The 23,458-nt window shown below is 29.7% G+C and overlaps 1 protein-coding gene across 5 annotated transcripts in view; it reads right to left on the bottom strand.

Annotated features, from left to right (window-relative positions):
- Positions 1-1,815: 1,815 nt before the first annotated feature.
- Positions 1,816-23,458, bottom strand: part of LOC129912783 (beta-1,3-galactosyltransferase 1) — a 40,938-nt gene continuing 19,295 nt past the window's right edge. For all 5 annotated transcript variants that reach the window (XM_055991201.1, XM_055991206.1, XM_055991204.1 and 2 more), the window contains 2 exons: positions 12,516-12,594; positions 1,816-6,144 (listed from right to left, as the gene is read on the bottom strand). In XM_055991201.1, coding sequence (XP_055847176.1) covers positions 4,347-5,759 — 1,413 coding nt within the window. In that variant the 5' untranslated portion in view covers positions 5,760-6,144; positions 12,516-12,594 and the 3' untranslated portion in view covers positions 1,816-4,346. The remainder of the gene's footprint in view (positions 6,145-12,515; positions 12,595-23,458) is intronic.

Genomic DNA, 23,458 nt, shown 5'->3' on the forward strand with positions numbered 1-23,458 from the left:
TGTCCAAATTTAAGAAAAAACTTGATTTTCGAGTTAATACACCAATGAATTTTGTAGCATTTCTGGCTGGAGCGTAGTTTTATAGCAACAAATCATCAACTACGTCAACTTAATCAGCGACTTTAAAATTCTATAGTTGAGTCCGATTGAACTGCGGGAAATACATACTTGCATGGTCTAAATAGTGCAAATGTTTCAAAAAGTGCTTTAAGAAGTCCAACAAAACGCACCAATTAATTTCGTTGAGATAACTGATGTAGGAAGATCTCTATATGTACAAAAATCCACATTCGCAACATCCCCAATCAAAAGTACGATAGTGATCATTGAAAATTTCGTATTTAAAATTATTGCCAAAAAAAATAGCGGTTCATGGTTTTAAAAACGTTCCCGATATTCTTTTTCCTTATCTTAGTTAAATAAATCGATAGGAAAATAAGTAATCGGGAAATTTTCATTAAAATCTAATTGTTGAATTTTTAATAATATAGAAAATTTTCCCATAAATATTGACTGATAAAATGTGTGGGATCGAACACCACTCTGCCAATTGCCATTCAATACTTAAACATTAATGGTTGCATTTTTAAAGGCCATCAAGCTCCTAATTATTATAGTTAATTATTCCATATCATGTCCAGTCACAATCTATGTTGAACATTTTAAATTAATCCTTTAAAACGATTTTCTTCAAAAGCAAAATAATAAAGGAGTATTAGGCTCTGTAAGTCCTTAATTGAATAAAACACAAACAACGTTTGATATACATATTTATTTTGCTTCTTTTATTTATTTTTTTTTTTACTTTTTGTTATTTCTTAAAATTAATTTTAAGGGGTTTTCATTCAAAATTTAATTTTTAAATTACAGTCCAAAGGGTTCATCATTACACATTACACTTTCTTATTTGTTTTTTTTTTTTTATAAATTGGATTTAATTGGTAATATTTGGTAACATTTCTAAGAAATATAAAATTTAACTACAATTTTTTTTTTTTTTTATTTTTGTAATTTTATTTTTAATTTTTGTTTCTTTTTTTTTTTCTTTTAATTTGATGAAATGTACATGAAATTTAACTAAAAATTGCTTTATAAAATTTTGCTTTAAAATAAAATTTAAAAAGGAAAAATTAAATTCATTCTTTTGTCTATAACTTTTTTTTTTTAATTTTCAATTTATATATATTTTTTCTGTATTTTTATATAAACAATTTAAATATATATATAGAGTTTACTTTTTTCACTACATCGATCTATAATGATTATAATGATTCTTTTTTTTTACTTGAAAATTTGATCCAATTTTACGATGATTCTGATTTATGTTTGTTTCATTGTAGGTACAAGGGGGATTTATTTTTCTTTTTTTTTAGTATAATGGTATATTTTTTTGTTTGCTTACTTTTTTTTTCTTTTCTAATAACAATATAATGTTCATTTTTTTTTTGTTTATTTTTATTTTTGTTTTAGTTTTACTTAAATTTATATCAATGTTTGATGAGTCTGTAATAAAATAGATATTTTTGCTGAAATTATTAAAAAAATAGAAGTTAGAAAAAAAAAAACAAAAAAAAACTGCCACTTTGTACAATTTGATAATTTTATTCTTGTTTTACTTAAATACTTTGGCATTTTCTTTTCTCATTATTTTAGAGATTTTTTTTTTAAATTTTTTCTTGCAAAAGCTGTTATTATTCGTTTCTTAGCAAATTTATTCTAAAAAATTATTACAAAAACCATATAAAAAAAAACTATAACAATGATATCATTCTTTTTTTTTTTTTGTTAATTCCATATTTATTTTTTTACTTCCAGTTTCTTTCTTTCTAAGTTTGTTTTATACATTCAACATCACAATAAATGTTTTTTTTTTTTAATGATTGATTATTACATATACAATACAATATTACATATTAATCGACACTTAAGTACATAGACAACATTAAATTTAATTGTTTCCCATCAATTCATTCCATAAGTTTCAGTTATAATTTTTAAGTTTTACTTATTTTTTTTTTTTTATTTCTATTTGATTTTCTTTCTTTTTTCAAGCGGAATTTTAACTTGTCCTATGAGAGGGAAGGAAGATAGATTAGAATAATGGATTCTAAATTTTAAACCATTATTATTTGATTTTTATTTCATACAAATTAAAGGATTGCGTGACAACCGCCTGACAAAAAAAAGGAGAACATAGTTCATTCACATCATTTCATGTCATAAAATAGAACTTTTATAAAAAAAAATAAACAATTTTTTTTTTGGAATGAAAGTAATGTGGAATGAGTTTTAAAAATAAAATGATTTTTGGAATTACACACACAGTAGAGCACGTTACAAATACTATAATGTAAATGTAAACGATTAAAAGAAATTTTGATAGTTTTTTCGTTGTAGATAAAAACAAGTAGTTAAGAATACTATATTATGTTTGTTTTTCTTTTTTGTTAAATTTAGTATTGATTTAAAATTATTTAAGTCTTTCTCACTTTTTATGCAATAGCTTATAGTTTTTTTTAATTTTGTGCTATACATACACTCAAGTTTTCAAATTAAATTAAAAATATGTAGTACGTTTTTCACTTATACCCAAATTTTTCGAAAACCATGGATGATAAAGTAATTTTGAAATTGAATTTGATATACAAATTTCCTCGAATTTTTAAAATAGCTTTTCATGCATTTACATTTGTTTTCAAGGCCTTCAAGGTTTTGTGAAACTGAAAATATATCTAAAGTCTCTGCTAATAAAATAAATATCAAGATCAATATCAAAATCTTAAGCTTAACTCATATGCAGAAGCATTAAAACCTCAACAAAATTAAATTATTTTCGGTAGTTCAATAAAAAAAAAACAAAGCATACTTCAAAAGGGTATTTTCGTAGTTTTGAAAACACAACGCTGTTGGTAATAGTTGGTAATAGATTAAAACGACTTTAAAACCATTATATGAAACCTAAACGCCTTTTTGTAAGTTTCTAGACTTTACATCATCGGAGTACCCTAAGAGAATCATTAACGACGTGGCATGAGCGAAAGTGATTTATGAAGTCTTTTTTTTTATCTTGAAAACGAGCATTCTATTTTGATGTTGTAAATGTCAAAGAACGATGAATGCATAAAGCATCACAAAGTCAGAATATCATTCACATTAACAATTTTAAAGTGCGTAGATATGCAGTTTAATAAAAAAAAATTAAGAAGAACCTGGGGATGATTGAAATCACGAACTATGGTAAAATTGATCATGTAGAATTGTCTTCAGTTAATAAAATCTTCAAGACTAAGACCTCACAAGGCTGTGTATACAAAATTGGCGTTTTTGAATGTACAACGCGTATGTCATAAGGCCAGTGAACACACACCAAAGGTTTATTTGTGATCTACAAAAAAAATTTGTTTAAAACATTTAATAATTGCGTCTATAAAAAAAAACGTTACACATACGCCACAGTGACCATCGTCTCTTCTCTTTAAAACTTTCTCATTGAAAACAGAAAGTCTGTAAAAGTCATTAGTAGTTTTGGAAGAAAAAACCGAAATAAATTTTTAATTCAAAACAAATTCAACAAAAATGATGAAAAATTGTATTCATCTCGACCTTGCAAAAAAACTTTAAAATTGTGAAAAAGACCTTATCGTTGAAAGCTCCATAAATCGATTTATTTTGATTTTATTTCTAAAACTAATCAAAATGTATCAAATAAACTGAGATGTTATTTGCCTTTTTGTTTAATCGACTTAAAATTGAAATCAAAATTTCTTGTAAAAAGCTTCCTTTGCTTCATTCTCAAAAACATTATTCTTCTTTCTTGTTAAAAAATGATTGCAACTAAATTTTAAATTAAAAATTCTATCAAATACTCTGCGAACCACTGTACTTGTACTCAATCTAATAACCCTGTATTCTGGAATGAATGTGCACAATAAAAGGAATACAATTCTTACAAAAGTAATTTCATTTGTAAATCAAATAGAAAATAAATCTAAATTTAACTCCAAACAACAACGGTTGCCACACTATTTAGCCAGAGCCACAAGAAACAAGTAAAATTTTTTTTTTTTTAAACTGACATCTTTTTTTTTATTTACTTTACTGTTCTAGTTTATACAATACATACATAATATATACATACATATAATACAATACATTCACAGCGGACATAGAAAAAAAAAACTTATCCATATAAAAATAAACTTAGACAAAAAAAAAAATGCCCTTCAGAGACAGAGGATGATTTTTCTTTTTTTTTTTTTCAAAACCTTAAATTAAATTATAAAAATAATTAAAAAAAAATAATAATAATCTACTCGTTACATATTATATAATATAAATAAACTAAACTACCTGAAGGAATCATATTTGTACGACGACGCAGCACCTACGCCACCATTTGAACGTGTAGAATTAAAATGACCAAAAGTCATGGCCCACAAGTCACGAATTTGCCGTTCGCTTATATTGGCCCAGGCAAAGAAAAACAAATAGTGGCCGATATCAGTCTTGCCACTCAATATATCATCATAGGCCCCCGGATGCATTCGCCATGGCCAAAAACTCGTTATCGTGATATTTGAATTCTGGGCCAGTGTCCCAGTTATATGGACATCATCGATCCAAAAGTATTTCGAATGTTGGGCTTCTTTGTACAAACGAAATACCACATCCGGCGAATAGACAATCGAATAGCCTGGGCAGTAGGGTGGATAATATCGACCAGCGTATTCCTTGCCACTAACGCGCCACTTGGAGCGATAGCTACGCTTTACCCGTGCTTCGGCCAGGCGCTGGCAGAAGAGGAAATTCTTCGGCTGGAGCACATTCAGGATATGACTAGTGTTGTCGGGTGAAGAAGATGAAGAACTGCTAGGTACATTGTAGGTACGCGGAGTGAATGGTGACATAATGGGACGCTGGTGCTGGCGTTGCAAGTCAACATACTCGAGCAATTGAAGTGTGTTTACAAATACATCGTCATCTGTCTTCACCAAATATTTAGCTTTGGGACAGAAATAGATGAACCACTTTAAGGCCATGACATGTTTGTAGGTCATGTTGCGATAGTCGTCTACAAAGTTTCCTTGAATCAAGTCTGAGAATTTTGTGTTTTCGACGTCGAGTTGGTGTTGGAGCTTGTTGGTTTTCACAGCTCCGACAAGGAATAGAAGTCGGAGATGGGGACTCCGGACGGAACCCCATGTTTCTCGGATAACTTGTCGCTTCTCGTCGTTGGCTGGAGCCGAGTGGATGAGAATTAGGAAGTACGCGGTGTTGGTGCGAGCGCAAGGCACCTGGTTGATGAGAAATTTGAAATCCCTAAAGTCTATGAGTGTTGAATAGTCGTCGGCCGGCAATGACTCATTGTCAAAGGGTAACTCTGTGGCCGACGATGACGACGATGACGTGAAGCTAACTAAACTTAAATTATTACCACCCAACGCTGCTGATGTGTCAGAGTTGAGTGGTGTTGTGTGGTGGTGTTGGTGGTGACCTGGTTCGATTGAATACGAACGTCCTTGATTTGTGCGATGTTGCAATGGTTGGTGATGATGGAATTCTGGTGGTTCGGGTTGAATATGCTTGAATTCGTAGGCAGTTGGAGACGGACGATGATCGTCGTATGCCAATTGATTGCTGCTGCCATAGCTGAATTCGGTGGCATAAATTGCAGACTCTTGCACTGATATTCGCCATATTGATATACAAAGGGTCAAACCAATCAATAGTCCTAGGATTGGGCGACGACGCTCAAACATGACCGCCCTCCGAACACACCCACAAATAATTGTGGCTTTTTGTATTTTTATTTAGATTGTGTAATGATTATGACGGTTATGAATTCCTTGTTTTTGTTGTTGTTGTAGTTTGTGCTGTTGTGCGTTTGAATGTTATGTTTGTTTTTGTTGTTTTTTGTGTTCGTTGTCGAACAATTGATGTTGTTACTGCTGCTACTGGTAATTCTAATGTTGTTGTGCTTCTAGCTGATGCTGGGATCGGAATGTGAATTATTTTATTGATGCGAGTTTGGTGTTGTTTGTGCTGTCGTCTATTTCTGGTTGTTGCTGTTAAAACTAGGTGCGGTTTTTTTCTTCTTTTCAAACGCACAATGAGCAGCATTTCAAATGGTTATTAGGAGGAAATCTGTAAATGAGAAAAGAAAAGGAATAATGTTATTAATATGTTATTAAGTATAAAAGAAATATGAATAAATTACATTTGCTATTGTAAAGATAAATAAATGTCTTTTTTAAATTGAATTAAGTAGATGTAATTATGAGAGTTACAAAAATCAAAGACTTCCGGTATATAGGGAGAAATTCTAGAAGTTAACAATTTATTATATTTGCATGAGAATTGAGAATGTAGTCGATCTTTAAAATTAATACTGGACAAGTTTTGAGAATGTTTTAGGCTAGCGAATACGTTTGTTACCTCATAACTTTGGAATGGGTGAATCAATTTTGATTATTCTTTTTGAATATTATCAATTTATAATCAAGAGTGTTGGCTATCGTGTCATGTTACAGAATTAATTGACAAAAATATTAACTATAGATGAAGCTTATCTAGAAAGATGGCCAGTACTAGACTAGGACTAGAATATTAGACTTAGAATTTACGGAAAAGTTGCATAAACTGCAGTTGTTAACAAACGATTTGTAGAGGACTGGCTAGGTAATTACTGCTGAGTGGCACATTGTTTTACACAGTTTTTGTGAACAGAAAGCAGTAAGCAGAAAGATGATTCTTCTATATAACTCTGCGGTGAGAGACAAACTCTATTTTCAAAAAATATCTCAATCGGATAAAATATCCACAAAATTTTAGACCCGTTGAAAAAAATATTCAGGGGAAAGGTGGCCAAAGGACTAAATCTCCAAGAAACGACTTTTTTCTGATAGTTTAGGGTTTTTGGGTGATACCCTAGGAGTTAAATTGAATTTTTCTTTTGTATTCACAATTAACGGTACTTGCCAAAATGAAAAAGTTTATTTTCTCTAAAACGACTCTATCGATTAATTCTTTCACCGAATTTCACAGGTGGTGGATTTTTTTACAGTGTGTTTCAGTGCAAGCTCCAAATGCTCTAATTTCCTTAAAAAAAATACCCTCTTTGTACAAAATTAAAATGGAGCTTCTTGTTTCCTTATTTGTATGACAAATTAAACCAAAGCGCCAAATTTTAACCGGCTCCAGAGGGTGAAATACATACATGAATTCATTTTTTTTTACCCTTTCGTTATTTGACTTTCTTTCGTTGTCTAATAATTTTGCTAGATAAGCAAGAGCAAGCTTTCGAGTGTAAATTGATTTTTTCAAGCCTACTTTCACTACAATCTAAATGAGATAAGTTTGTCTCATATCGAATGCCAAATGAAATAATTTCCTTTACGATTTGAAAATCGAAATTGGCGTATTTATCTCATTTAGACTGTAGTGAAAACAGGCCAATAATCCTTTTAAAAAATTAACTAATCATTATTTCTTTTGTCTGTGATTTATCTTATTTGTTCCACCTATATTTTGAAAGTAACTAAATAGATAAATTTGTATTATGAAAGTGATATATTTAACAAACATAATTATGTTGTTAAAGCCAAAAAAAAAGGAAATAAAAACAAAATCACAAAACCAAATAAAAGTGTTCCGATACAAAACAAATATGTAGTAACGACTTTTAGACACGAATGGCCCAACAAGGATATTAAATTAAGCCCCAATGTGTTTGTTTGGATTTTTGAATTAATAATTCAGTAAATAGAACCTCGTAGTATAGCTAAAGTTGTAAATTACATGGTAAAATAAGCCAACAGCCAACACACATTGTGTGGTGAAAGTTCTCATGACTTGATTTAATTTTTAAATAAATGAAAGTAGGTGAAACAATTTTTCACAAATATGCCCAATAAATAATAGATATAGTCTAATGTGTGTGTTTTGGGATTAAAAGGTGAGACGAATTATCACAATGGAAGATTAAACTTCGAAGTTGATTTATTTGGGATCCACTGTAACTTTGAAAAATAACATCAGTGTATCCAATTTCTTGGTTGGTGATGAATGTCTGTACGATTAATATAGCAGATTTGTATGTACGTGACTGTGTAGTACACCAAACCATAATAACAATTCTAACATGAACAAAACTCTTTCTTCGAAAAGTAGGTTGAAAATTCAATTAAAAATATTATTTCATCAAATTCGGTCAAGTGTTTCAGATCTTATGAATTTAAATACTGCTTCATACAATTTCACTCATAAGATATTTTCACTCATAATTTTTAATTTTGAACAAGCGAGCGTTAAAGGCTAGGCCTTTTTAAAGCAAGAACGTCTTATTCCTTACCTATTCATCATTATTTTTGTAATGTTGTGTAAAATTCACAACTAACATCCATTTCTATTCAAATTAAATAGACCATCAATCATTCAAACCTTCAGAAATTGAAATGTACATAAATGAACAAAAAAAAAAAAGTAAAACCTAGCAACAACATTTTCATTATTATTATTCAACAATTATAATTGACCTTTTATATGTCCCTATGATTAACAAAGATTCCATTTTCTATATACATTTAACTATTAACTTTTAGTATTTTTCTTACATAACCCCTAACACTCAGCCCTTCTTTTATTTTATTTTTATATGATGACATGCGTTCTCGAAGGACGAACCCAGGACGACGAGAGTGGGACTTAAATTTTGTTCTTTATTCCTTAATTGCATTACATATTCAAGAGTCCCTACAGGTGTGGCCTCTAAATTTTAAATGACTTGCATGCATTCAAAGGAATGAACGTTTTTATTACTACTATAAACACTGTTTTTTTTTTTTGTGTTTTGTTTTTTAAATACAGTTTTTAAACGACGACGACACTTGGACAATAATTAAAGTGCATAGTTCGTATAATAACTCGTGCATCTAATTTCTTATTTTTTTTTTTCGAAAAATTGCAGGTTACTTTAATTAAAAAATGAAAGGATACTCAATCGTTATAAATAAATAATGTTGAATATATATGCAAACTTGAAAAACGATTAAATAAATTGACATTTTGTTGATTTTATTTAAAAAAAAAAATGAAAATGAACCATAATTAAAACAAGATTTACATCTACTCGTCCATTAAGCAAATATCGCGTGTTTTTTTTTTTTTAATTCAGATAAAAGATCTTAATGAAAAGTAAGAATGTAAGGTGCTTATTTCCCAAGCGAGCTTTAAATTATAGGATTAAAATTAATCAAGAGTTTTGATTATTTCCCAAGCGAGCTTTAAATTATAGGATTAAAATTATTAAGGGTTTTGATTAATATTGAAAGTTTTTTTTTTTCAAAATATTTCTGAAAAAATATTTCTTAGTCGTAAACATGGTCATGGTATGATGAAGTCAAAGCACTGATAAATTGAAAGAAAGTGGGTTTCAAAGCTTTGCCAAAGTAAAATCTAAAAAAAAAAATCTAAAAATTATTTCCTGTTAACTACCTTGCGTTACCATGTAAAATTATTAACTAAAAGTCACTATAGTTAATTTTATATACCTTATTTAATTCAGCTTATTGTGATTTTTAAAATAAATGATATCCATTGGTCAAGGGAATTAAGCAAGATGAATTCGTAGCACCATTCAGAGAAGTGTCATTCAGGAGGTATTTATTGCGTGACAGTTAAGTTACCGAATTTGAGTGTATTGACGAAAATTGTATTATAGATATTCTTAATCAGAGTTTTTACAGTTTTGGCAGTGCTGATAACATGTTTGCTGTTTGTTTTTATTTAATTTCATATTGCCGATAATTAGGTCCATTGCGTTACTATAAAGAAATTACGGAGTCGTTGGAGTAGTAAAGCAGTTCTTTTACATCATGGTTTCAAGTTATTAGAGGTTTGATACTAGAAACTAGACTGTTACTAAAATACCACTAGGTTACTTTTTGTTACAATTTTTTTATAACATTTGTGATAATATTTGGGCTTACAGATCTTTTAGCTTCTTGATCATCATATTACCCTAGTTTTAATTCTGATTCTGCGTTTTGTCATTCATTTTTAATAATTTCGAAGTTTTAAAGTTAAACAATGGTAACGCAGTCTATAAACTATAAACTATTAAGAATATTTAAATGAAATTAATATTTATGTGAGTTAACTTCATAGGAAATTTACATTAGTAATGCTGTTTAAATTGCTACACTAAAGAGCTAATTTGTATGATTTTAAAAATTAAACTGAAATGTGTAGTTATGTAGGTAACGCAATTACGCTCCTATAAATAGATTTCTTCAAAAAATTGGAGAAATTGGGTCTACATAGGTCACGATTCGCATCTAGATTCCCAATAATACAAAGAGACACTAGAACAATTGCTCTAAAACATCCTGGCCCTGTAACGCAATAGACTTCAACAAATGTAACGTCTTTTGAAGCAATGGAAAAACTATGACGTTTTTTGTTAAATCATTTTCCTTGTCCAGTTTAAAGTTGACATACAACGCCTACACTTATTGTATGAAAGACATTTAATTTTACTTACAAACAGGATTTATTGAATCTATCTGTTGATTTTCAGCAAAATCTTTGACGTCACAATAATGTAATTTAATGAACATAAAGTGTTCAAAGTTCTGTGTGCGTGGGCATCTGTATGTGTGTGTATTTTATTGCACACTCTCAACTTAGGACATTTTGAATAGGTATTAGAATTTAAAATTAGTTCCGTTAATAATAGAAACACAAAATCGCGTGCATATCCTTTCACTTTATCAAGTCAAGAACCAACCAACGACGACACAATGTCCGTAACATAGTTTGTCGATGAGACGACCGACGACAGCGACGTCTAACAACAACAACAAGAACTATAACAACAACTTGCCATTATAGAAAAACCTTTCCTTTAATAAATAGATTATCATGGACGATAATCGATAAACTCATTCAAAAAAGCACACCTGATGATTCCAATATAGTATAATGATGGTGTGTGGCTGAAGCTATATAGTATTTTAAGCGTGTAACGCTGTTGTCATCATAGTTGTTGTAGTCCATGTCGTTGTCGTCCTTTTGCTGTTTAACCTGTCGTCATTGGCTCTCAAAGTTTCTTTTTTTTTTCGTTTTGTTGTTGTTTGTGACGATCTTCTATTGTTCTATTGTTTGTCACTACTTTATTCAGTTTTTTTTTTTTTTTATTTTAGCCAAGCTCCTACCACCACCTTACCTTCATCTCTGATGATAGTTGTAGGTACATATATTCCAGGGTGTTGTTTAAAAAAAAAAATTAAGAAAAAAAAAATGTTCAAGTGTTCCTAGAATGCAAACAATAATAAAACAAAATAGAATGATACAAGAAAAGGACATCCTTCATCGCAGGTACTCATACTACTCATACACTCAATGTTGATTCTGTTTTTAGAGGCAAGGCCACATCAAATACAAACAAAACAACCAACCAGACACACAAAATGGAATAGATACTGTTATTTTTTTTTGTATGACTTTGAAAAGGATAAATATTTAGTTTTGAGGAGGGAAATATATATATATTCAATTAGTGTGGACTAAAATAGTATCTATTTGCCTCAATAGAAGAAGGATGTCATTATCATTATTACTACATAACAAGTTTTTGTTTACGTATACTCGTTGAACAAGACGTAATATTATCTATACCTCTTATCATAACTATAAGGAAGTTCTTGGAAAAAAAACTAGTCATTAAAATGTATAAATCCAAGTTGGATAGGATATTATAGAGTTGTAGAGGTGTAGAAGTGTGAAATTGATTTTTTTTCTATTTTATTGATGTTTATTTATTCATCATCACCCAGGATGGCGACTAACAACTGGATTCAAACTGATTGAGTGGGAAGCTCAAATAGAATTAATGAAAATGACCTCATTGTAAATATTCTGATTTATTTAGAAATCACCAATCAGCTTAATTAATATGTTGACATTTGCATAAAGTTAATTTACCAAGTCTAAAAATTTATGTGAAATGTGAGACTCCACTTTTGACTCAGTTGGGAGAGGTTTTTATGAAGAAATCGGTTAATTTAAGGTTTGTCATAATTCACGAACCTCAAAAAAATTGCGTAGTCTGCGAGCCCAAGCATTCGATTTTTCATGATTTGTTTTTCCATTTTTTTCAATTTTCTGTATGGCTAAACATTTTCTCAAAAATTTAAAATAATTTTTCGTGCACTCTTTTTGGAAATTTTAAAAATGTTCTATCAACGTTTACAGTTTCATAGAATTTTTAACTAAAACACTTCAAAACTACCTGTAATTTATCGATATTTTGTATGGAAATATTGTATGGGAAATATTATATAGAGATTTGAAACGTTGTTCAAAATAAGGGACACCCTTATAGGTTTATATTGGAATTTTTTAAAAGAACTAAACCTTATGACCAAATGGAAACTTCCATCAAAAGATACATTTTATTTATGAAAATTACAAATTGACAAAAAAAAAACAAATCAAATAAAGAAAAATATACTTACGCCGTCTTGACAAGCGACTTCGTCTAAAATCAACTTGTGGCAATCAATGCACTCGGAAATCGCAAGCACCTTTGGAATGCTAAAAATAAAATATAATAAAAAAAAAATGATTACTGAAATGCATTATAATTAATTTGGCGGAAATGTTTTTTTGATTATTATAAAAATTTATCAGGTTTTAAGGACATGATCAAAAAATTCTATTTGTCACGAGTGCCGTTTGCAATCTCCCCCAGGAGTGCACGAGTATGTACCCTGTGGGCAGTCGGGGCAGTGCCTCGGGGCCCCCACGTATACCAGGGCCCAACGTTAGGTTGTATGTGTAGGGAACAGGATGTGCACTCCGTTTCGTAATTTTTGTTTAAGATATCCATCTTAAGGACTTCAATCAACAGAAACAGAGTAGATACAAATTATGGGGTTTTTCGCGTACTGCTTGGTTGGCTAGTCGTACTAGTCCTCGGGTCCTGCCTGTCCCTCTGTAAAAATTAAATGGGTTTTGTAAATTCCAAATACAAATAACAATTATTTCAGTCGATCTTTTGAGAGCTTTTCCCCACAGGGGCACCCAAAATAAATATTCTGTTAGATATCTGCAACATTTTTTTCTTACCATATTTATAAAGAAAATGAGAGTGAATGTTTCCAGCTTCAGAAAAGTCTGAATTTTACTCTGAATGAATGCAAACAATCAGAACAGAAATTCAGAACTTTTCGAAATTCAAAAAAAAAGTTTTTAAAATAAAGAAAAAAAATCTTATAAACTCAATACAATTTGTCGAAAATTCTTATAGAAAATTAATACAGCATTTTTTTAATTAATTGTTTTTTGTTTATAAGTCATTCCCTGTTTGCAGCTACATGTTCAAAAATTTCAAAATCATTATACAAATTGTTAGGAATCCCGCTTTTTAATAAATTTTGCAACTTAGTTTGTGCAGAACTTTCAATTTTTTTTTTAATTTAAAATTTTTCGACTGTCTGTTTTTTTTCCAACAGGAATGTTGAATAATACTTATCAAAAATTTAAAAAAAATAAACTTCATACATTTTCTATAAAGGAAAAATAAAGACAACAAAAGCCCCAAACTAAAGTCTCGCCCCGAGGCCCAAGGAGCTCTCAAGCATGCCTCTTGGGGCTCTTTTAAGATGTAATTTTTAAAATTAGAAACTCCAAAAGAATGAAATGTTGAAAAAATTTGTGCAAAAATTCGGTTAAGAAGTATTATATATTTTTTTTTTGCAGCGGTGACGGCCCTTTTTTCATTTTGCCACCCGGGCCTTTTTGCCCCAGTCCGACCGAGTAAATTATAATAAAAACTTATTATTGGTAAATAGAGTTACACTCTGTGCCATTAAATTAGAAAAAAAAAAAAACGATTAAGCGATAAGATACAAGAGATTGGCATATTATTTAAGAACGGTTCCTTTTGCTTTTATCTTAAAATCATTGATACTTTTAACGACACTCGTGGTGTATAGTATAAGGAATATTTAAGTTTATTTACAAAATGAAGCCTAGGTATGTTTTATTTTATTTTAAGATAAGGACATGATAAATTTTTTTTATGGCTACACTAAAAAATTGATCAAAGCGACTGATATTCATTAAATGATAGTCAAAAAAAATTATAACAACAATGTTATTACTTGTTATCTTGATTCTGAATGTGACCAACATTAAAGACGAAATTGCGCAAAATAAATTATGACAGGAACTGGCAATAAATAATAATATTTGGACAGTTTATCATAGATTAATCATATTTCCAATTTTGTGAAATATTTTACAGTACCATAAATATTCTTGATAACGTAACATACATTTACCTACAACCAATCAATTTTAAGGCTCTGATATGTATTCTGCCTAAGAAATTTAATGATGTATAAGAGCTCTAGGCCAAACATGAGACTTGTTTTCTTGCTTGTGTTAGATTGGAATGTGAAAAAAAAACGGTTTTTGTTTTAGAAACATTCAATTCTACACGATTTTGATAAAATCATGTTAATATTTCTTTATAAGCCAGAATTTACCGAGTCAATCATATTCTCCAGATGGAAGTTTTTAAATAAATATGAAAAACCGAGAGAAGAGTTGCGTCATCATCAAAATTTTTGGGTGGTTAGCTGTTTCGTTTATTTGAAATGAAAATGAAAAACAAAGTGGGCCACCAAACGGAACCACGAGGCACTCCAGTATTTAGCTACACTTTTCAAAGATGGTACGGATCATTAAATTCTTTGAGAATCTCATTACAAAACCGATCCAAATCTTGCGGCTTACAGATTTTCAAATTACTTTGAAAAACTTTCTGGGATGTCAGGAAAAACATTTTTTTTTTGTGATTTGACAAATGATTTGACAACCTAAAGGACTTTCATCAAGTAACAAAATTAATGCCAGCAAAATAATCTGACTTAACCTAACCTAAGCTCATTAGAAAAACATAACAAGTTCAAGGCCAAAATTTATATTTCCTTAGTTAAAAAAAATTCCATCATAAACTTAAAAAAAGCCACTAATTTTATAGTTCAAATTTGAACTTTCAAATAATGACCAAAAAATATTTATGAACGTAAAATCCTTACACAGCAAATATAAATCTATGTGCAATAAAGTATAAAACAATAATAATTTTATACAATATGTGTCGTTGTATTTTAATTTTAAAATCAATAATCGCATCGTCATCATCGTATTTCAAATCAATTCAATAAATTTTTTGCTCTTTTCCTCGAATAGGAAAGAATTTACTTCGGGAAAATGTTTTATAGTTGAATGTTTACATTTACACAGAAGCAAAAGTTTTTTTTTTTTCGTTTTATTATACTCTTACTTTTTCACCAAAAAACTATGATATCATATTATTTTTGTATATTAAACGCGTTTGGCTGGAAAATCAAACATTTGTCTAGCCCTGAGGAGAGCACATGTGCAAGTGTTCTTCTTCCAGTAGAATGATTTAAATTTGCTTTTATTTTTTTTTTAAACATTATTTTTGGTTTTGGATTTTCATTTTTACGAGCGATATTTTGTATAATAAAATAGATGAATTGCAAAAGTATTGTACACAATACTTTTTTTTTTGTTGTTGGAAAGATATAGAAATTTATGTGTAGACTTTAAATAAATATTGAATTGTTATAGACGCATTCCAAATTTGAACAAATGAGATTTTTTTTGTTGGTATTAATAACTTTTGTTTTTACTTAACAAATTAGATTATTTTGTTTTCTTTAATTTGTTTAAATTACAAAATGGAAAAATTGAATGATCAGCTCACTTCGTGAGAAGTGAGACTGAGATAAAATTTGAAAATAGAATTTATGAAAATTTTAACACCTATCGTAAACAATGTACATTAATATCTACTTTAAGAAAGAATTTATATTTAGTGTAAATCGTACGTGGGAAGGAATTCTTAGAAAAGTGAATATTGTTTGCCTTCAATTTTTATACTTAAAAAAAAAAAACTGTCATGTCATTGACCTACTTTTACTGACTTGAGGGACATTTTTTCGAAATATCAGTTTGTAAAAAAAGAGAAATTTTCCAAAAACAATTTCAGACAGTGAAGCGATTTTTGGTTTATTCGTATAGTCCAGTGCATTTATGATGTTCATATATGGGCGACCCAGCAGTTTGTACCACCCCCAAATTTTTATTGCTCATACGATAGAGCATTGGCTGAATATCATTACCCTGATTTTTCGCACTCGCGAAATTCACCTTTCGGCCACCATCTTGGATTTTAGTTTTTGTTAAATATCTCGATTTCTATTTATCCTACATAAAAGTTGTGTATACAAGAAACGTAGGCAATTAAATTTTGCGTCTTTTATGTTAAGAACACTTTTTCGATATTCTGAATATTAAAAAAGTTACAAGCCAAAAAAGTAAAAAGTTTTGTATCGCTATTATTAACAAAGTTATTAATACTTTTTTGTTAAAAAATACCCCATTTTTACGAAATGAAGAGACTTAAATATACAAAAAATTGCAGGTCCTGAATTTTCTCTTGTAACATAAAGCTATAAAATACTCACTAATCATTTAAAATTCAAGATTTGGTAAAAAAAAAATTAAGAAAAAGTAAAGATAAAAAACACAAACAAAAAAGAGCATTTTTAACATAAAAAGTATTAATTACTTTTGTATTTATAGCGATAGAAAAAAAAAGTTGTATAGCAGAGTTGTAGAGAATTTTAAGGTGAATAATCTTATCTCGGAAGGTTTTTTCATAATTTTTATAAAAAGTGCTTAAATTTTTAAAAATGTCATTTTTTTCGTTTTTTTTTTTAATTTTTTGGCTTGTAACTTTTTTAATATTCAGAATATCGAAAAAGTGTTCTTAACATAAAAGACGCGAAATTTAATTGCCTACGTTTCTTGTATACACAACTTTTATGTAGGATAAATAGAAATCCAGATATTCAACAAAAACTTAAATCCAAGATGGCGGCCGAAAGGTGAATTTCGCGAGTGCGAAAAATCAGGGTAATGATATTCAGCCAATGCTCTATCGAATGAGCAAACAAAATTTGGGGGTGGTACAAACTGCTGGGTCAAATTATAAATGCATTGGAATAGTAATTGAACTACGAATTCGTTTAAGTGCTTTTTTTTGTTTATTTGCCTCAGTATGTACAACAAATATTTTATCAAATAATTCAGTGATCTGTAATTTGTAACAGTTTCAAAATAATATTAACTTCAAAATCTATACAGTTGTTTCTCAGTTCAGAAAACTGAAACTTCCTTTCTCCGATGGAATTTTACATGAAACTGAAGAAATTTTTAAGAGACCAAAATTGTAACAAGTAACATTGTTGAGTAAATCGTATTATATTGATTTTTTATAACAATGATAAAATGTTTATCATAGTTCTCCTCAATTTTTAATTGCGATACAAATCATTGCGGAAATTAGTACTAAATTGGTTATCGCATCCTGCAGGATGCTGAATATAACGCACCATTTCTAAGAATGTTCAATTACAAAAAAAAAAAAAAAATACAAACCAAGAAATCGAATTAAAAATAAGTAAATTCGTGAAAGAACATATTTTTGGATTATTTTTAAATTGTTTCATTTTTTTGGAAAAATAATTTTTTTTCTTGAAAACGGTCAATGAAATATGTGGTTTGTTTAAAAATTTAATTTGAAAAAATAATATTTTATATAAAAAACAAATTCTTTATTTTTTAAAATTGTTTTGAAAAATTTGTAGAGAGGCGAAAAGGTAACAAGAAAGGTTTACTTGATTACAATGTTCCAGCTGCAACAAAAAAAAGTTTTTTTTTTCGAAAGGATTTTTTGTTTCACGTTCCGTTTTTGTAATGCATACATGAAAATTAACACCTTTAACTTTAAGAAGCAATATTTCAACATTTAAAATATATTTTTATATTTTTTTTTTTAAATTCATTTTTTCTCAATGATATTATAAATTTCTGATATTTAAAAATCTTAGTGGGTAACATAACGGAACATTACGGAACAACACATGATTTTGGATTAAACATCAAAAAGAATTTCATGGAAAACTAGTTTTTGAGATTTTATAGCGAAAATAGTGATGAGATGAATAAATCCCATTGAATTATGCATTAACTTTAAGAGGAAGGTAGTTTTATTCGAAAAAAATTGTTCGTGATATTTTTAACCAAAATCGTGAAAGAACACACTTCAAATCGTAATTTCGTTCATATTCTGGAGATTTTTAAGAATTTCCTATTATTTAGGGGAAATTTGTATGCAATTTACTGTTTTTTTTTTAATTTTTTTTATTTACAAACCTTTGTTTTTAAAATTGAACTTTACTCCTTAGAGTGAGTTATTGAACTAATGACTGCATAAAAGGCGTTTAAGTATAACAAAATAGCTTTGCACGTTAAACATAATGGATTTTATTTTTATATTTTTGTTTTGTAGATCACTATCGCATAGTCTCAAGTGAGTTGTTGTTTCTTTTTATTTTTATTTTTACTTTACAGGAAAGGTTAATTATTTTTAATCCTTTTGAAAAAAATTAGACGATGGTAATTAGATTAATTCGTCTTTTTTGTAAAAAAAAAAATATATATATAATTATATGCAAATGAGGGATTGTGTATACATTTTTTTTTTACCAACAAAGAGCTCATAAGCTTATGTGACATTTAGGGTGTGTGAACGCGAATTAATTAATTCGCATGGGACTAATTCAACATGATAACCTAGAAAAAAATATGTATATATTTAATTTTTGGTAAGAACAAATTGAAAACTATATACCCATGTCATTTTTGTTTTAAAAATTTAGAAATACTGACACTAAACCGACTAAAAAAAAGGTAAATGAATAGTAAATCTGGGTAAAAAATCTGGGGGTGAAACGATTTGCAATAATTTTTAAATTTGAGATAGGATGAGATGAATTAATGGATATCTCTGCATTGTCATTTATTTTAACTTCCAAAAGACAGGAAATGATAAAACTATTCTGTGGGCGATATCCTCTTCTCTATTTGTTATCTTCAAATATGAAAAATCAGCGTATGAGTAGGTATATGAGATTTATCACTGGCACCCACATTGTTTTGATGTATCAAATTTCAATTGCAAAAAAAAAAAATATATTATTTATTTTTATCTTAAAAGCAATTAAAACTGAAAATTTAAATAAAAAAAAGATAAGAATGGTGTTGAATGCATATAGAAACAAAACAATCAACTACTTTTGTTGTTTTTATGAGGCCACATGATGTACAAAAAACACTCAAGTTTAATACTTATGGGAAACGATAAGCTATAAATCTTGGCGTTATCATAAGTTGAGAATATGGTTAAGGTCAAGTTCACATCCGAACGATTTGTAGCTCCAAGTAAAGAAAAACAAAAACACAGTAGACAAACTATTTTTAAATAGATAAAATTTAACATCTGTTCACCCCAAATAGTGAGATATTTTTACATTTATACGAGTATGAACGTTTCGTAGGATTTGTTTATCTTTAATTGTTTCAGTTGTTTTAAATGCTGTCAACAAAACAGTTAAAACCACTAACAATTAACTTAAAAAAAAAAAATAGAATTGTATTTACAGGGTTGGAAAAAAACCAATCAATGTTGAAGACGAATAAGTCTCTCGAAAAAAAAACATTCTAATTTGTATCCGTATACGCTGATTGATATTTGGGGTATAGGATGTACTGCGACCTGTAAGATCTATTGTACCCCCCTATTAAGCTAAATGAGTTAGTACCTCATTTTATAGCTCCTCCTCTAACCTAATTCCTTTCATGAAATTGATTATTTGGGGTATTTTCAAAGAGTGCAATTTATCCTCTTCGACTTCGACTTCTTCGGAGCATTTTCGATTGTCTCAGCTTTGGTAGTTCTGCCCAGTTTTTTGCTCTCCTGGACTCCTCGTCTAGTTTTATTTTATTTTTAATGACATTTTCTCCTATTCCGCAATACGGTTCGGGTCCCATTAGAGGGGAATTTGCTCCCGTTTTTGCTAAGGAGTCCGCCTCCTCGTTACCCTGGACACCAACGTGCCCAGGTACCCAGTGGAGAGTGACTCTGTTTATTTTGCCAAGTTCGTTATGTTTTCCTATACACTCCAATACTAGCTTGGAGTTGATTTCATAGGATTTAAGTGCTTTTAGGGCAGCTTGACTATCAGACATAATGGCAATGTTTTAATTCCGGTGAGTTAATTCGAGGTTTATTTCTGCATATTTTACAATGGCATTTACCTCAGCTTGAAAGATACTTGGGGATTGACCCATAGGTACGGAGAGTTTGGTACCAGGCCCAAAAACGCCTGCCCCTGTACCTTCCGCTGTTCTCGACCCGTCTGTGTACCATTTGATGGTATTTTCTTTAAAAGAGTAGTTGATAGATTCACCTACCCAATCTTTTTTACTACTGAGATGTATATTGTAGTTCTTCACAAAGTTATAATTCGTGACCATTGCATCTCTTGGAAAGTCAAGGAAGTTTTCTTCTGAGGATCTGGACAGGAATTCTCTTTCTCTGTTGCCTATGCATTTTCCAGCCCCAGTTCGTTCCTTGGCAAATCTCATGATAGCTCCCTTAGCAGCACTTTCAATAATAAGGTGAAGTGGAGTTAAATCAAGAATAACCTCCATTGCTGCTGTAGGGCATGTTCTCATAGCCCCGGTGATGCAGACACATGCGAGTCTTTGCACTTTATCTAGTGATTTCCTAGTTGTTGCAATATCGGTTCTTTTGTGCCAAGCTACCGCACCATAGGTAATTATAGGTCTTACCATCATAGTGTACATCCATCTTAGGATGTATGGTTTGCAATCAATCAATCAATCCGTATCCGCAGTTAGCTTTTACATGCATTACAAAAACAACACGCAACTCGGTAGTTAAGAATAGAAGCTTAACCAAGCTGCGGATAGAATTTTGACGAATTGTATAAGTTTACGTTTTCCTTTCTCTGGGTGATTGCATGTACATTTTTGTTCAGTGTTTATATTTGGGAAATCCTACTACGGATAGCTTTGACTAAAAATACGCCTTATATGTATGTATATATGAACCTGGAGCTGCCCAAACCGCTTGAACGATTTTTACTTGCTCTATAGGGCAAGTATTGGTTTCGTGTAGAAAAAAAAATTCGAGGTTTTAATCAAAACCGACATTACGATGATGGAGAAGATCAAAAAAGTGATTTTCGTCATGCCGTCCGTCGGTCTGTGCGTATGTGCGTCTGTGCGTCCATCTGTACATCGAGCAAGGTCCTAAACGGATGGACGGATTTGCTTGAAACTTGGTACACATGATTTTTACGTAATTTTCTAGACCCGTTTTTTTTTTATTTTTTTAATATCTCCTTTTAAACGCATATCTCCCATATAAAGTTTTCGAGGTATTGCAATTTTCTGGAAAACGGCTCTAACGATTTTGATTAAATTTGGTGTAGGTAATACTCCCATTGATTCTTACAAAACTGCGTTTTTAGTTTTTCTCAAACAATGCGGAGAACGGAAATATGGCGTTGCCGTTTTTCAAAAATTAAAATATTTTTTAAGTTCATATATTTCATCAAAGCATAAGTTAATTTTATTCAAAATGTACAGACATAATTTTGAAGTGTCAAAGTGTAATTTAAAAGTTTTTGAAAAAATTTTTTTTTAAGTTTTTGAAAAAAAAATTTTATTTTAATTTTTTTAACTTGCAATTTTTTTTTGTTGATTTTTTTTTTTCTCGACACTAAACAAAATCTTAAATTTCCCCAGTCGTGCATCTTATTTTTTTTATACTAATTTATTATATTATATTTTTGATTTCTAAATCTCTCGTACCCGACTAGTCCGATTTCATCAGAAAAAAAAATATGTAATCCTTTAATTAAATACAATTTTTTTTTTTTTAAGAATATTTAAAATTTTTTTTTACTATCAATTTTTTTTTGAAAACGGGTTGATGATTTCTTGAAGTTTCTTTTTTAAGTGGTGGTTAGTACATATTTTCTTAAAAATGGCATATTAACTCTTTTTTGAACAATATTATAAAATTTTTATATGCAAACTATGTACAAAAAATTATTAAAAAACAAATTTTTTTTATTATTAAAAATTATCAGAAATAATTTTTTAAAGATTTTTTAAATCACTTAAAAACGACCTGTAGGTACAAACCCCAAACCAATTCATTGAGCCGTCTAGGCCCTGGATCGATGTGCAGGATGGACGGACGAACGGTATGACGAAAACTTTTTTTCAAGTTATTTATCATCGTAATGTTGGTTTTTTTTTTACGAAGTTAAAAAACACATTTAAAGAAAAAATTATTTGATTCAATTATTTTTGAATCCTGTTCCCTTTATAGAAGCTTAATCAAATAATGTGAATTACATGGCAAGACATCTAGTATCTAAAGGTTTATTTTAATACAAAGGATGAATTTGATTTGCAAAAGGGTAGTTTCATTTTCAAATGAATTATTTTTGCTTGCAATTAATTATTTTGCAATTTACTGTTTAAAACCTGTAAGAAATCAAAGCTTGGAGCTGGTCTCAATCTTTTGAATTCGACTAAAAATTCCAGAATATGGTAAAAAAAAAGATTGATGTCCATCACGCAAATAAATTAAAGCACCTTAATAGATTTGCAAAATTCGTTTATCTTTTTTTCTATTTTTATACCCAAAAATAATACAGATTTTAGAAGAAAATTTCGAAAAATTTTTTTTTTTGTATTACATTTTTGTTATCATGAAATTCTAAATTTTACATCAAGCTCATCAAGTTTTTATTAATTACACATCGCAATAAATTAATTTCAAAGTGAAATTCCTCTCTATGCACTTGCACATTCCTAAAACGTTTCCTAATTTTTAAATTTGCTCTTTAATAGATGTTTGTAATAGTTTTCTGAATTTTGCCTAGACAAGTGTTTACCTCCCCATTAGCTATGTCAGTCGTCTGTGCTGCTGCATAAACAATGACAAAAACAATGGCTAAAACAATGGCACACCCTTTTATAATGTTGGTCTCAATCCATCGTGACATTATAGTTAGTCATTCAGAGAGAGCCAAAACCGAAGAACTATTTTTATTGCCTTAAACGCTATTGTTTTAACCCCTCTTGTACATTTTGTCGCCCCTAGTTTTTTCTATGTCTGAATAGCTCTCGGTAGCAGGTTAGGTAGGTATAAGATGGGTGGTTGGCTGGCTGGCTCTATGTTGGCTGGTATATTGGACGATATTTTGTTTTGTTTTTATTTGAAGTTTTGCCAAATTTTGTAGCACGACTTTTGTTGGCACGAAACCAATAATAAACAAAACATTTTTGCAACAATAGATATAGAAAGAAGAAGGAGCTAGTATAGTGAGCTATAAGACTTCGATCTCGAGAGATATGTATTTTGTTGGACGACCAAACGATGAACCATATTGTCTATACTAGGTACCTT

This window comes from Episyrphus balteatus, chromosome 2 (assembly GCF_945859705.1).
Source record: "Episyrphus balteatus chromosome 2, idEpiBalt1.1, whole genome shotgun sequence".
Taxonomy (NCBI): domain Eukaryota; kingdom Metazoa; phylum Arthropoda; class Insecta; order Diptera; family Syrphidae; genus Episyrphus; species Episyrphus balteatus.